This window comes from Sinohyriopsis cumingii, chromosome 13 (assembly GCF_028554795.1).
Source record: "Sinohyriopsis cumingii isolate HCF-2022 chromosome 13, ASM2855479v2, whole genome shotgun sequence".
Lineage (NCBI taxonomy): Eukaryota > Metazoa > Mollusca > Bivalvia > Unionida > Unionidae > Sinohyriopsis > Sinohyriopsis cumingii.
Window position 1 is genome coordinate 80,050,192 of NC_142973.1, and position 12,253 is coordinate 80,062,444.

At 33.1% G+C, this 12,253-nt stretch overlaps 1 protein-coding gene across 2 annotated transcripts in view; it reads left to right on the top strand.

The window, feature by feature from the left end:
* The first annotated feature begins 7,550 nt into the window (after nucleotides 1-7,550).
* Nucleotides 7,551-12,253, top strand: part of LOC149785887 (uncharacterized) — an 87,578-nt gene continuing 82,875 nt past the window's right edge. For both annotated transcript variants that reach the window (XM_089979877.1, XM_089979878.1), the window contains exons 1-4: nucleotides 7,551-7,677; nucleotides 9,948-9,977; nucleotides 10,758-11,321; nucleotides 11,837-11,884. In XM_089979877.1, the coding sequence (XP_089836003.1) occupies nucleotides 7,605-7,677; nucleotides 9,948-9,977; nucleotides 10,758-11,321; nucleotides 11,837-11,884 (715 nt within the window). In that variant the 5' untranslated portion in view covers nucleotides 7,551-7,604. The remainder of the gene's footprint in view (nucleotides 7,678-9,947; nucleotides 9,978-10,757; nucleotides 11,322-11,836; nucleotides 11,885-12,253) is intronic.

Consider the following 12,253-nt stretch of genomic DNA (forward strand, 5'->3'; position numbering starts at 1 on the left):
ACATATATGCAATGCTTAATATATGCATATAAAACAGATTTTACATGTACACATATACATGCTTTATATATTCACATAGCCATCCTTCATAACAAGGTGCTTCACATGTACATATAGACATTCTTTACATTTGTATATAAACATGCTTTATATGCCTATATACATTATATATATATATATATATATATAGAGAGAGAGAGAGAGAGAGAGAGAGAGAGAGAGAGATCTACATATAGCTATATGCCAAACATTCTTTAAAACTTGTAGGTCAGTTTCCTAGAATGTGTTGCAAGCATGGTGATTTCAATTTCATGTGTACACGCGCATTTGTCACTTTTGCTAACATCTATACAAAGCACATTGTGACCTTTCGTGCCAAACTGGCTATGCCAATGTTTGGATTACGTACTATACAGGAGAAGCAGAGAAGACGCCATTCAAAAGAATTTGCTGTTGGTTCATTCTCTGCGCAGACCTTACAATTTGTACCTACACAAAAGCGTGATGGACAGAAAAACGTTTAATTTGGTTTTAATTCATGTTTCTTGTAATATTTCCCACAGTTCTGTTCTTGTTGTGACTTAAAACAGGAAGACACGTTCAAATTAAGACAGACCCAATAATGTTTATTTAGATAATTTTAAGTCACATGCGTGTAAGTTTTGTCTATTTTAATCTACTCTCGACTACATTGACAAGCTTAATAGGTCGTTGTGGGGTCCTTTTATGACACGTGACTTTATTATCGATGAAAATGAAAGCAAATGTACACATGATATGAAAGAACCAGAAATTAATAAATTACAACTAAACTGGATGTAAAGGAACAAGAAAATTCAAAGGGACATAAAATAATTATTATTACTGAAAACATATTTTAATGGAAATTTGCACAATTGTATGAACACCTCTTTTGAATTTAAATAACAAGCTGTAGTGTAATATCAATAGCGAGTAACGTATTAATGAACTCTAGCTGGACATCAAATAAGTTCATTGTAAGATACCGGAGCAAAGTTTTACAACGGGAGGGGACAAAGAAACGCCAAATAATTTTGTTTATAGTATCCACTGTCGATCAATTGTTGCATGATCTCATATCCAGCAAGAGTCAGAGATATGCGTTCATTTCTTGCTCACTTTAAAGATCTTTTTTAAAAATATGTATTCCTGTAATTGAAGCATTATAAACACGGAGAAAAATAAAATTATGAGATGAGTATCAGTTTCAATACTTTACTACTTTACTTAAAATACACCTGACAATTAACTCCTAGTAGTTTTTTTTAGTATGTATTCATTGTATTTAGCTGCACATTTAAATGTGTTGGTTTTGTGCATACCCATTAATTTTCGCGTACACGTAATGACTGTGTTGTGCCCTTCTGTGTTAACCACACATTGCTCATGTATCACATGCTATTAGATTACACGTCCTTTTCCATTGCGAGAGCTTTTTTCGATTGCAGTGTATTTGATATGCTTTTAATTTAAGGTTGCTGGTTTTCAGTTATCAAAATGATAATACTTTCACACTGCCGGCGCAAAAGTATTTTGCACCCTTGGCAAACCTTTTGTTTTGGCACCCCCACCCCACCCCCATCTTGGCACATTAGACGGCCGCCGAGTTCGCCTATTAAACAGGCAGTGATCTTTCTCTATAAACTGCTTCTGTCAATGCTAATGATTCAATTGTAGTTGTGTTCATTCATTCACTTTCTTTGGGGGGGGGGGTAGGTAGTATCAGGCAAATTTACAGCCTGTATGACTTTTTGTAACTGTTTTGAACAAAGAGGATGCAATTAAATAATTTATTTTATTGGTTTTGATTTGTAAATGTTTTTCATTTGTTGTTTATATTTTTAGAAGCCCAACACCCAAGGGGCGTGTGGCTATTATTTCAATATACTTACTATGAGATTCCAGTACACATTTGCCAAAACAATACGACGCAGCTATCTTGATTTAGACTCTGCAGAAACACAATTGTAGCAATTATTTTAATAAATTCTAAAGTCAGCTGCCACAAGATGATAATCTGTTCAGTGTACTTGAAATAATAGAGAGAAACTTTAGCGCGTGCTGCCAAACTATGGTGTCGGCTACTACATTAGAATCTTCTGTAATTTACAGAAATTGGAATGATTCAGGCCAATGTCAATAGTAAAATATTTATTTCACGAGATCAATATTTTGTACTGTATGTGCAACTATGGCTTTCTAATGATTCGGATGAGGAAAAAATTTGAGTGAATAATTCCTTGATTTAGACGCTAACAATATGATATTAATCAGTGGTGCACTTAACAATTTTTGCCGTATGTAGTGCGAGAGTGGATGTACGGTGCCAACCAAACGTAAAGTTAGAAGAAAGTAAAACTGAATTTCACAAATATTGAGAAAGATAAACCCTTTACAAGTGCAACAAGATTTTCTTTTAAAAAAATATATGAAACGTAAAGATCCTAAAATTCTGCACATGTTTCTAAAATAAAAGATGAAGGTAACGCATGTAAAATCTTTAAAACGTATGGTGACATTTTTTGTTTAAAAAACCCGCATCCACTTGGAAAAGCCCAATATTTTCTCGGGCGGTACATCATCATATAATCGTTTCATGCAGTTCACGTCAAAATACTCCTGCCTTGCAGGTGGGGTCAGCACACTCAACAGAATGTATGTCTCTGTCGTTGCAAACTAGCATGGTAAGCAATCTGGTCGAGGTCCATTCTTTAAGAGGATAGCAGTATGGTATTTGAGTTCGATACACGATCGGTGCAGTACCACCAAATATCTGCCATTTGTTCTGTACGAAGAATGCAACTCTACAATGCTCGGTTTGTCGTTCTGAAGATTGTTTGTGCAGTTTCCATTACATATATTTTATCAAGCGTTACGAATTCAAACAGAATGCATTATGTATAACTCATTAATGTGTGACACAGTTTTAGGACCCAATGGTATTTTTGTTCAAAGAAATTTTTTTTTTACGGACACGACGTTAAAAATAATGCAAAATTGAGTGTATGGCTTAATTTGTTCGACTGGTTCTGCATATCAGTGTGTAATACAGTACTAATGTAGCCATATTATATCCCAGAAATGTATTTAGTTATACGAAATTTAAAATCTGCAGATATAACTCTGGTTTAACTCATTTCAATATGAGATTTAAATTGTGGTACAAATCAGTGAACCATATGCATTGTGATCCTTTAGCAAAATACTAGGCACGGTGTTCTTCTAGTCTGGCACTAGTTCGATAATATTCCACCAAAATTAGACACAGTGTTCTTCTAGTCTGACACTAGTTAGATAATATTCCCCTCGAATTAGACACCACGATCTTCTAGTCTGGCACTAGTTAGATAATATTCCCCTAGAATTAGACACCACGATCTTCTAGTCTGGCACTAGTTAGATAATATTCCCCTAGAGTTAGACGCCCTGGTCTTCCAGTCTGGCACTAGTTAGATAATATTCCCCTCAAATTAGACGCCGTGTTCTTCAAGCCTGACACTTGTTAGTTAATATTACTCTCGAATTAGACACCGTGATCTTCTAGTCTGGCACTAGTTAGATAATATTCTGGTCAAATTAGACACGGTTCTCTTCTAGCCCGGCACAATTAGACACTGTATTCTTCTTATCTGGCACTCTTTGGATCATACTCCCGTCCAGTTAGAAGGCATGATCTTCTAGCTTAGCACTAGTTAGCACCAAAGCACCATTTTGCGTGTTTCTAGCGATATGTGCAAATTGATCCAAGTGCTGATTTTATTGGATCGTAAATAAGCAATTCAACATTTGTTAAATCGGTTTAGTTATAAGCGTTTTGCATGCACGCATGCATGCATGTATGTATGTATGTATGTATGTATGTATGTATGTATGTTTGTGTATGTATGTATAGTGTATGTATGTATAATAGAGAGATAGAACCAAGCAGAAAAGATGGTTAAGGTAAAATCTTTGCCAGAATACACAGGAATACAAAACATCCCTCCAATCAAATACAAATGTTACCATGGGAAAGGACAATTCAAAGCACAAATGTTATAAAAATTCCCAAAACTTTATATAAAATAATTTAAGGTAGAAATTCTCCCCAAAAGTAAAACAAAACAATTTAAACCAGAAATAATATAAAAACGTTTTTAAAAAAGTCATACAAAACAATTACAAGTAGAACTATTATAAAATTGCCTTAAAGTCTAAAAAAAACCAATTTAACAATGGAAATCTAAAAAAGTAATAGTAATACAAAACAACTCAAAGAAGAAACGTTATAAAAGTTTCACAAACGTCACACAATTCAGATCAAAGCAGAAATTTAAAAACTCCCAAAATGTCACAGAAAACAATTCAAAGCTGAAATGTCAAACAAACATATCAAAGTACACTTGTTTATAAAAACTCCCAAAACGTCAAACAAAATAATTCAAAGCAGGAATACTCGCCGAAATAATATAAAGTAATTCATAAGAAGAAATGTTTTAAAAGACTCCAAATCACTGATGCAGAATAATTCAAGGTAGATATGTTATATAAACACCCCAAAGGTCACACAATACAGTTCAAAGTAGAAATGGAAAATCTTCCAAAAATTCATACAAAGAAATTCAAGCTAGGAATGTTATAACAACTCGCAAAAAGCCATACAATACAATCCAAGGTAGAAATGCTATGACAACTTCCAAAAAGTCATACAAAACATTCAAAGTAAAAATGTTATAAAAACTCCCCAAAAGTCATACAAAAAAAGTAGAGACGTTATAACAACTTCCAAAGTCATACCAAACAATTCAAAGTAGGAATGTTATAAAAACTTCAGAAAGGTCATACAAATCAATTCAAAAGTAGACATAGAAAACCTCCCAAAATGTAATGCAAAATAATTCAAAGTAGAAATCTTATATAAAAAAAAACAAAAGTCATACAAAACGAAGATAAAGGAAACCAATGGTAAAATCCTTAGAACCAAATGTTGAAATGTTCTATATAAAACTTACGCTATAAAAATGTCCAAGACCTTCTCTATTAGCACATCATCACGGGTTACCTCCATATGTCGCCTCCTACGACATGCATTAAGCTGCAATGTGTCTTTCTTATGTCATTAGGTTTAAGGGGGAGAGTTGAAGAAGAAAGTAGTAATTTCATTTATGACATCAACCTTCGCCATTTGATGAATTAATCAAGCTCACGGATATACTGCTGGTAACAATTATTGAATTGGAGGTAGGAAACCTTGACTTGATGGAATAAAATACGAAATTAATGAAAATAATTGTTAATATGAGGGAACAAAATGTTAATTTGAGGGAATGCAATACGCACATAAGAGAACCAGTTTCGTGGATTTATGGGCAAAATATTCATCTGAGAGAACGTAATGTTAATTAAAACAGAATATATTTACTTGAGAAAAACGACAGGCTAACTTGATAGAACAGTTTATTATTTTGAGAAAACAAAGACTTACCCGAGCAAACTTAAAACATTAACTTAAGGGAACGAATCATTGTTTGAGGGAACAAAACGTTAATTTGAGAACTATGTTGTCTCATGTCCTCCTAGGGACTCGGAATTAATGTGCATTTTAAATAAAAGTTAAAAGTAAGATTCAAACTTGTCCATTTTCCAATAATGACAATCGAAAAGGTGTTACAGACTTAAATACTGTTCAACTTACCTTACAGTAACATATATCCTATAATGCAATTTAAATACATACTAACACATTTCGAAATTAATTCACCCATTATACATTTTTATCAGAATTTATTTATTTAATGCGATATCGTGCACACATAAGTCTAATACGCTTAAAACAGATATAAAATAAAATAGTCAAAAGGGTGTACATTATCGACAAGTCTTGGAGCGAAATTTAGTGAGCTGAGGAAAACACAGGAACATGGTTTATGTAATGTATACCACTGTAACAAGCTACTTGCTACTTCTCCTTTCTTAACTTTGTGAACAAGTATTCTTATTTTTGATTGTTTCTTTTTTATATTTCTTTTTGCGGGATAAATCCGGTATTTCTTTAAAATTTAATCTATTTCTGTATTTGGTATAACTGATATCTCTTTATGTTCTATTGGCTATATTAATACCAATAAAAGTATTTTAAAGGTGAATTTTCCAAACATCCACAATTATGATTGAACCTACTTCTCTATAGATTTATCGATACAGAATAATCATTCCTTTGTTATCACTCATTCCTAATTTATAGTCCAGTGTTACATTTTTTGTATGTATTAGAGTCCTTCCCATATATAAATTATATAATGATAATGGGCATTTCAAAGAAAAATAACTTTTTATACATTAACTCTAAAATGTGTCCTTATTTAAAATTGCTATTCATTTTCATAATCTGACCATAGAAAACCTATATTGGTTGTTTTTTTGTTGTTGTTTTTTTGTGTTTTCTTTTTTTTTTGTATGTACCATTTTATGCATTGTATCAGTACATTGACGCACTTTCAGAACAAATTGCTTATGGTTATATCGAAAGCATTTTTTCATATACCTGTCCGGGAACTATGAAGACTGTTTGGTGGTTTCTGTGGTCCTACAAATTTGTTTTTGCATACAAGTATTGTACACTGATGCTAAGAAGTTATTTTTATCTCGCTATATAAACAATGATGTAATTTATATGACACTGACAATTTACAAAATAATTTGAAAGATTTACATTTACCTTGTCCAATTCTTTCTGTGTCCTTTTCTCTTATACATTAAGTAATACTGCAGAAGAACGATGATTTTTAAAATTGCTTGGAAGAATAAATCCATTATTAATCTTTTGTATTTGTTACACCTATCTACCGGAATCTCTCCGTCAAGATATGCAAATCTTGACGTGGTGGAAAGACAAGTAAAAAAATTAGGCAATTTCTTTTTACTCCAGCTTCGTTCTTTAAAAATCAAAAAGCTTATTTATTCTCCATACATTATCAATCTGCGCACTGCTCCAAATGTTTTGCCCAGAATCTTTATTCTGTATAATACCCATTTATGCTAGAATAAAGTATATAATTTACTTAATGAAGACGAAAATTTCAACATTTTGTCTTTTCTTCGAATTGTCATGTATTATACTCGAATATGTTTAGTGTCTGACATTATTTATCGTCTGTCAGTACAGTATAGTTTATTTATATTTGTTTTAATTAATGAAGCATGTGTTCGGACAGCACAATAGTGTAGCATTTGCCAAAATAGTTTCAAGAGAACTCCAAAGAATTTCTAATAAATAAAAAGTTACTAAATGAACAAATTTAAAAAAAAAACCACAACAAACTGATGGTAAGAAAAAAGATGAAAACTAATGGCATTTATTTGTAAACATGACATCCCTGTTTATTAAGTATTAAATATTAGACATAGAAAGTTTAAACGATAAGGGCACTGAAGGATTGACACGTCAAATAATCCGGAGATAGTCATTCTTGCAAGATCGCCTTTTTTTCTTATCAAGTCTGCAGTGACTAAAACCACGTGACTTCCGACGCAACACACCTATGGCCCAGTATATTAGGCGAAGAGAAGTCGCTGACTTCATTTCGACTTTCGAACACCACGGAATGATACGCTCTCCGGTGATCATTCTGGCGGTCCTTGCCGCGCTTCTAGCGCACTCGGCAAGGGCCAGAACAGGTACATGCACTGTCACACTTTCATACTTCCAAAGAGGGATTCATCTTTACTCTTCTATCGATCGTGAAGGATACACTATATTTTTTGTTTTTTGTTTTACTTATGGCTTGAATGATGTTCTAAGTCTGTTATCAGTAGAGTATGAGACTAAATAATGTAACGCATTTATTTATTCGTGCATCACATTAAGAGAGAGAGAAAAAAATAGAGCCATAACTTATAAACGGAAATGTGATTATATGTGAGCTGTATCAAAAACAAGATCAACACAAAACTCGCTAGCCATTTCAACTCAGCCAGACACTGACCATTCTATCGAAATCTGAGTGAAATCACAGATGGAATGGTAGCGAATATGACCTCAAAGAGAAATATTGTATACTGCAAATGAAATACATTCAGTACCTGGCTTAAGGGAAAAACTCAAAAGTGTTCTGTGTTAGTTTGATCATCTTCATTCTCATCTGACATCGAAGTTATTATTATTATTTCTTTCTATCCCTTTCATTTTTAATGTAAATACTTTCATGACTTTGTTTCTCGTCGTGTCTAGAAGTGAACAATAATGCAAACCTATAGATGACATGTTATAAAACGCGATCTACTTGTGATGACGTAAATAGGCGAAGGCAACAAATTATTCTCTTCATGCACAAATAATATCTGGTGTCCAATGCGGGTGTTCGTTATGTCAAGGAATCCTTAATGCTGGGGTTCGTTGAATCAGGTTTCGTTGTTTAATGAGTGAGCTTTTAACCCGTTTGCAGTTTGATTTTTGCTATGATCTTCACGACGAAGAGAAATTTTCAGGTAAGGCAAAAATCAGTAAAGAACAAAACAAACCTGCTAAGTCGTATCCATTCATTTTTTAATTTGAAAACTTATTAAGTAAAGTCTGATTTTATAATATCTTGTTCATTTAGTTGAGATGGGAGAATATCTTTAAGTTTTATTCACAAGTTACTGATCGGATTCCATTCAATTTAGAAGAAGTTTTTAGAACGTATTTTTTAAACATTGACACGATTTAATTTAACCTATCATCTGTCGATTATTGTACACCAAATTAATTGATTGGTGTGCATTGTTATTACCAAATCATTGCTTTGTCGTTTTTTTGCGATATGGAAAATTCTTACAGATGAATATTTAGTGCGTGTGAGTTCTATATCGCACTATATATATATATATATATATATATATATATATATATATATATATATATATATATATATATATATATATATGGGGGGGTGGGGGTGTTTACGTCAGCACGACGCGTGCTTAGAGCTGTTGACCTCAGGTGACCCAGTATACACCTAGAAGGCACTGCACAAGCCACTAACATTTACGAAACCTTTATCTAAGACATGAAATCAACCTCAGGTCGGTAATTGTCGAGATAAGATGCCCAGTCGTCAGAGGTCAATCAGACCCCAGCAAATTGACATACCCCAAAGATAATGTTCACACTGACCTTGAATAACACATTACGCCATTTCTCATAACATTGATATGTTAACTTAGAATGCAAAGCAATGGTTTAGTCCAAAATATAACGACTTCTTTGGTTATCATCTTCAGATTTCTGTTCAAACTCTATATCTCTCCTATCGAATTTGCAATCTAGTTAATGACAAATATAAGGTGCAATTTGTAAAGTGAATAATTCAAATGAAGATGTTAGCAACGTTTTAGTGTCTTTTGAATGTGCTGTATCACTGAACTATTCTTTGAAAATCTGTCCGTGAACTAGTCTTGGAAAATCTGTCAGTGAACTAGTCTTAGAAAATCTGTCAGTGAACTAGTCTTAGAAAATCTGTATAACTTCTCACTAGTGCCTTTGAAGTAATGTACGCTTGGACAAAATCTTGATGTGGTTACTATCTCTTTCTACATGAACTAATGAAATTAATTCGGTGTGTATAATTCAATTACAGTAAAAACGAAAGATCAGATCTATTGCAATGATTTTGTATATGCCTCTAAAAGTATAAAACTATTGCTATATAATCTTTGACTCGAATGCAGGGCAAATACACATACATGTACTACAGCCTATTCAGTTTCATGTATTACACGTGTCTACATACATTACTCATCTGTGATGATCGAAATCACTAGATGTACTTTCAGAATTATCCAGAACTAAAATATATTTTACGCCATTCTTCTTCTTTTCATATCTGGGCATAATTGTTCATTGTTCAATCTGACATGGAATTTCTTACATAATATACTAACAAAGGTATAAACACTTCCACTTTCAGGTAAAAGGCAACTGATGTCCTCAGTGTCAGGTAAGTAAATATTTGCAAATATTAATTGAAGTCTCGATAGAAATGTAAATAAACTTATCAAACTTCATCCTGTTTCTTTATTACAACGGTACGGTCATTTCATAGTCTCTGAAAATATAACAGCACCATTAAATATTAAACCTTTTCAGTGCTAATAAAGATAAAGATGTGGTTTTGATTCTCGGTTTGCCGTGATATATAATGTAAATAAATCGTTATAGTTCTTCCCGTAAACATTTTTTAAAAATTGTTTAAAGAGAACAAAAATCATAGAGACTGATGGATATTCACTTTTATAACAAATAACAAACTGTTAAATATAGCACTGTTATACGACAGTGATATAACACATATTGTTCTGGAAAAGTTTCATGGATCAATCATACGTTTATTAGCTAGACTTTCAGCATCGAGATGGTAAACGTTAAGGTTACTGGTATATTCCGTATACAACAAACGAGATATGATAATAAAATTTATATTCAGCATGGTACAGAATTTAAATAGTTTAGAGTACTGACACTGAATTACACCGTCTTCAAGATCTGTCGAGTCGATGGCAAGAAAAGCAAATAAGACTAGTTACACTTCGTATGGAAACATCTTTTGCAGACAATTTTAAAATTGCACGTCTACGAAACAGTCTTAATTCTAATTTGCACAACCCAAATTCATATTCATGGACAGTCAGTCTCACTGAGCCCTTCTGTATAGAAAAGGTTGCTGTGTGATATTGTTAAAATGAAAACATCATGCGCAACAGGTGTCGTTTCGTTTCAGGCCAGTGTGTTAAGCAAGATCTGATGTTCATCCTGGACTCTTCAAACACATTAGGGGTTGAAAACTTTATGCACCAAAAAGATTTTGTAAAGGACATGATTAGACAGTACCAAATAAGTCCAGTCTGTACACGAGTTGGTGTTGTCACGTACAGTTCAGGAGTCTACAACCAATTCTTCCTGGACGGCTACAACACTCAAATGGAACTCTTTGGTGCTATAGATAATATCCAGTATAGACCCGGGCTGTCACATGCAGCGGATGCCATTAAGTTCGTCACCAGCTCCTCATTCCTGAGCCAACATGGAGATCGCTCTGATGCACCCAATGTAGCAGTTCTCGTGAGCGGCAGTGACTCTGGCGCCAATGCTGCTACCGTCAGTGCGGCTAATGATGCTAGACGCAGCGGAATTACTTTTTATAGTGTCGGCGTCGGCAGCGGTTTCAACCAGGGTGAAATGATGGGCGTGGCAAACGATCCCGACTCTCGTTACTACATGCAGGCTGAAAGTTACGACTCTCTCGGAAGCCTCGCTCAGCCTCTGGCACTAAGACTAGCGAACGGTAAGCTGAAATCATCGCGAATAAACGATTTTTCATATCACCTCTGTTTGGAATTCAGATTTATAAAACATTACCATGATGCTTCTCGTTTAAGCACATTCGTTTGATGAACTAAATATGAAATTCTCTTAATGAACCAGTAGGCAGAATGTAAAATTCTTATCAATAGTTTTATCATCAACATCATCCCATGTATTTACCAATAACAAGAGTCTATGCCTTCGTAATTTAGATGAATGGTTTAATTAATACATCCTTATAAAATCTTTGGCTTCGGTGATGAGTAAATAATCTGAAATGATGCGGAAGTTTAAATTAACATTTGCCATAAGGATATTCTTACATTATTTACTTTTCGTTAGCTTTATTTCAATTAATTCTAATATTCCAAAGGAATAAAATGTCCAATATATATATATATATATATATATATATATATATATATATATATATATATATATATATATATATATATATATATATATATATATATATCTCTTTTGTGTCATTTTAAGGTGCCATGGGTTTAACAAGCGGGATGCAAAGCATGGGAACACCAAACAGTAAGTGTCAGATGCTTTAGAAACAAATTAACACCTATTCATTTATTATATATATATATATATATATATATATATATATATATATATATATATATATATATATATATATATATATATATATATATGTATGTATGTATGTATGTATGTGTGTGTGTGTGTGTGTGTGTGTGTGTGTGTGTGTAAAATTTCAGCACATTGAGAGATAATGGTAAGCCAGATTGAGAATCGTGTGCGCGTAGGATAATATGAATCAGACAACAAACACACACACACATGCATCAATTTCGCTTATCTCAAAATTTCCTATCCACATTTTAATTTGCTGATTCTTAAAAAGCCTTTAAAGTTTTACGTACTTTAATCTTAATT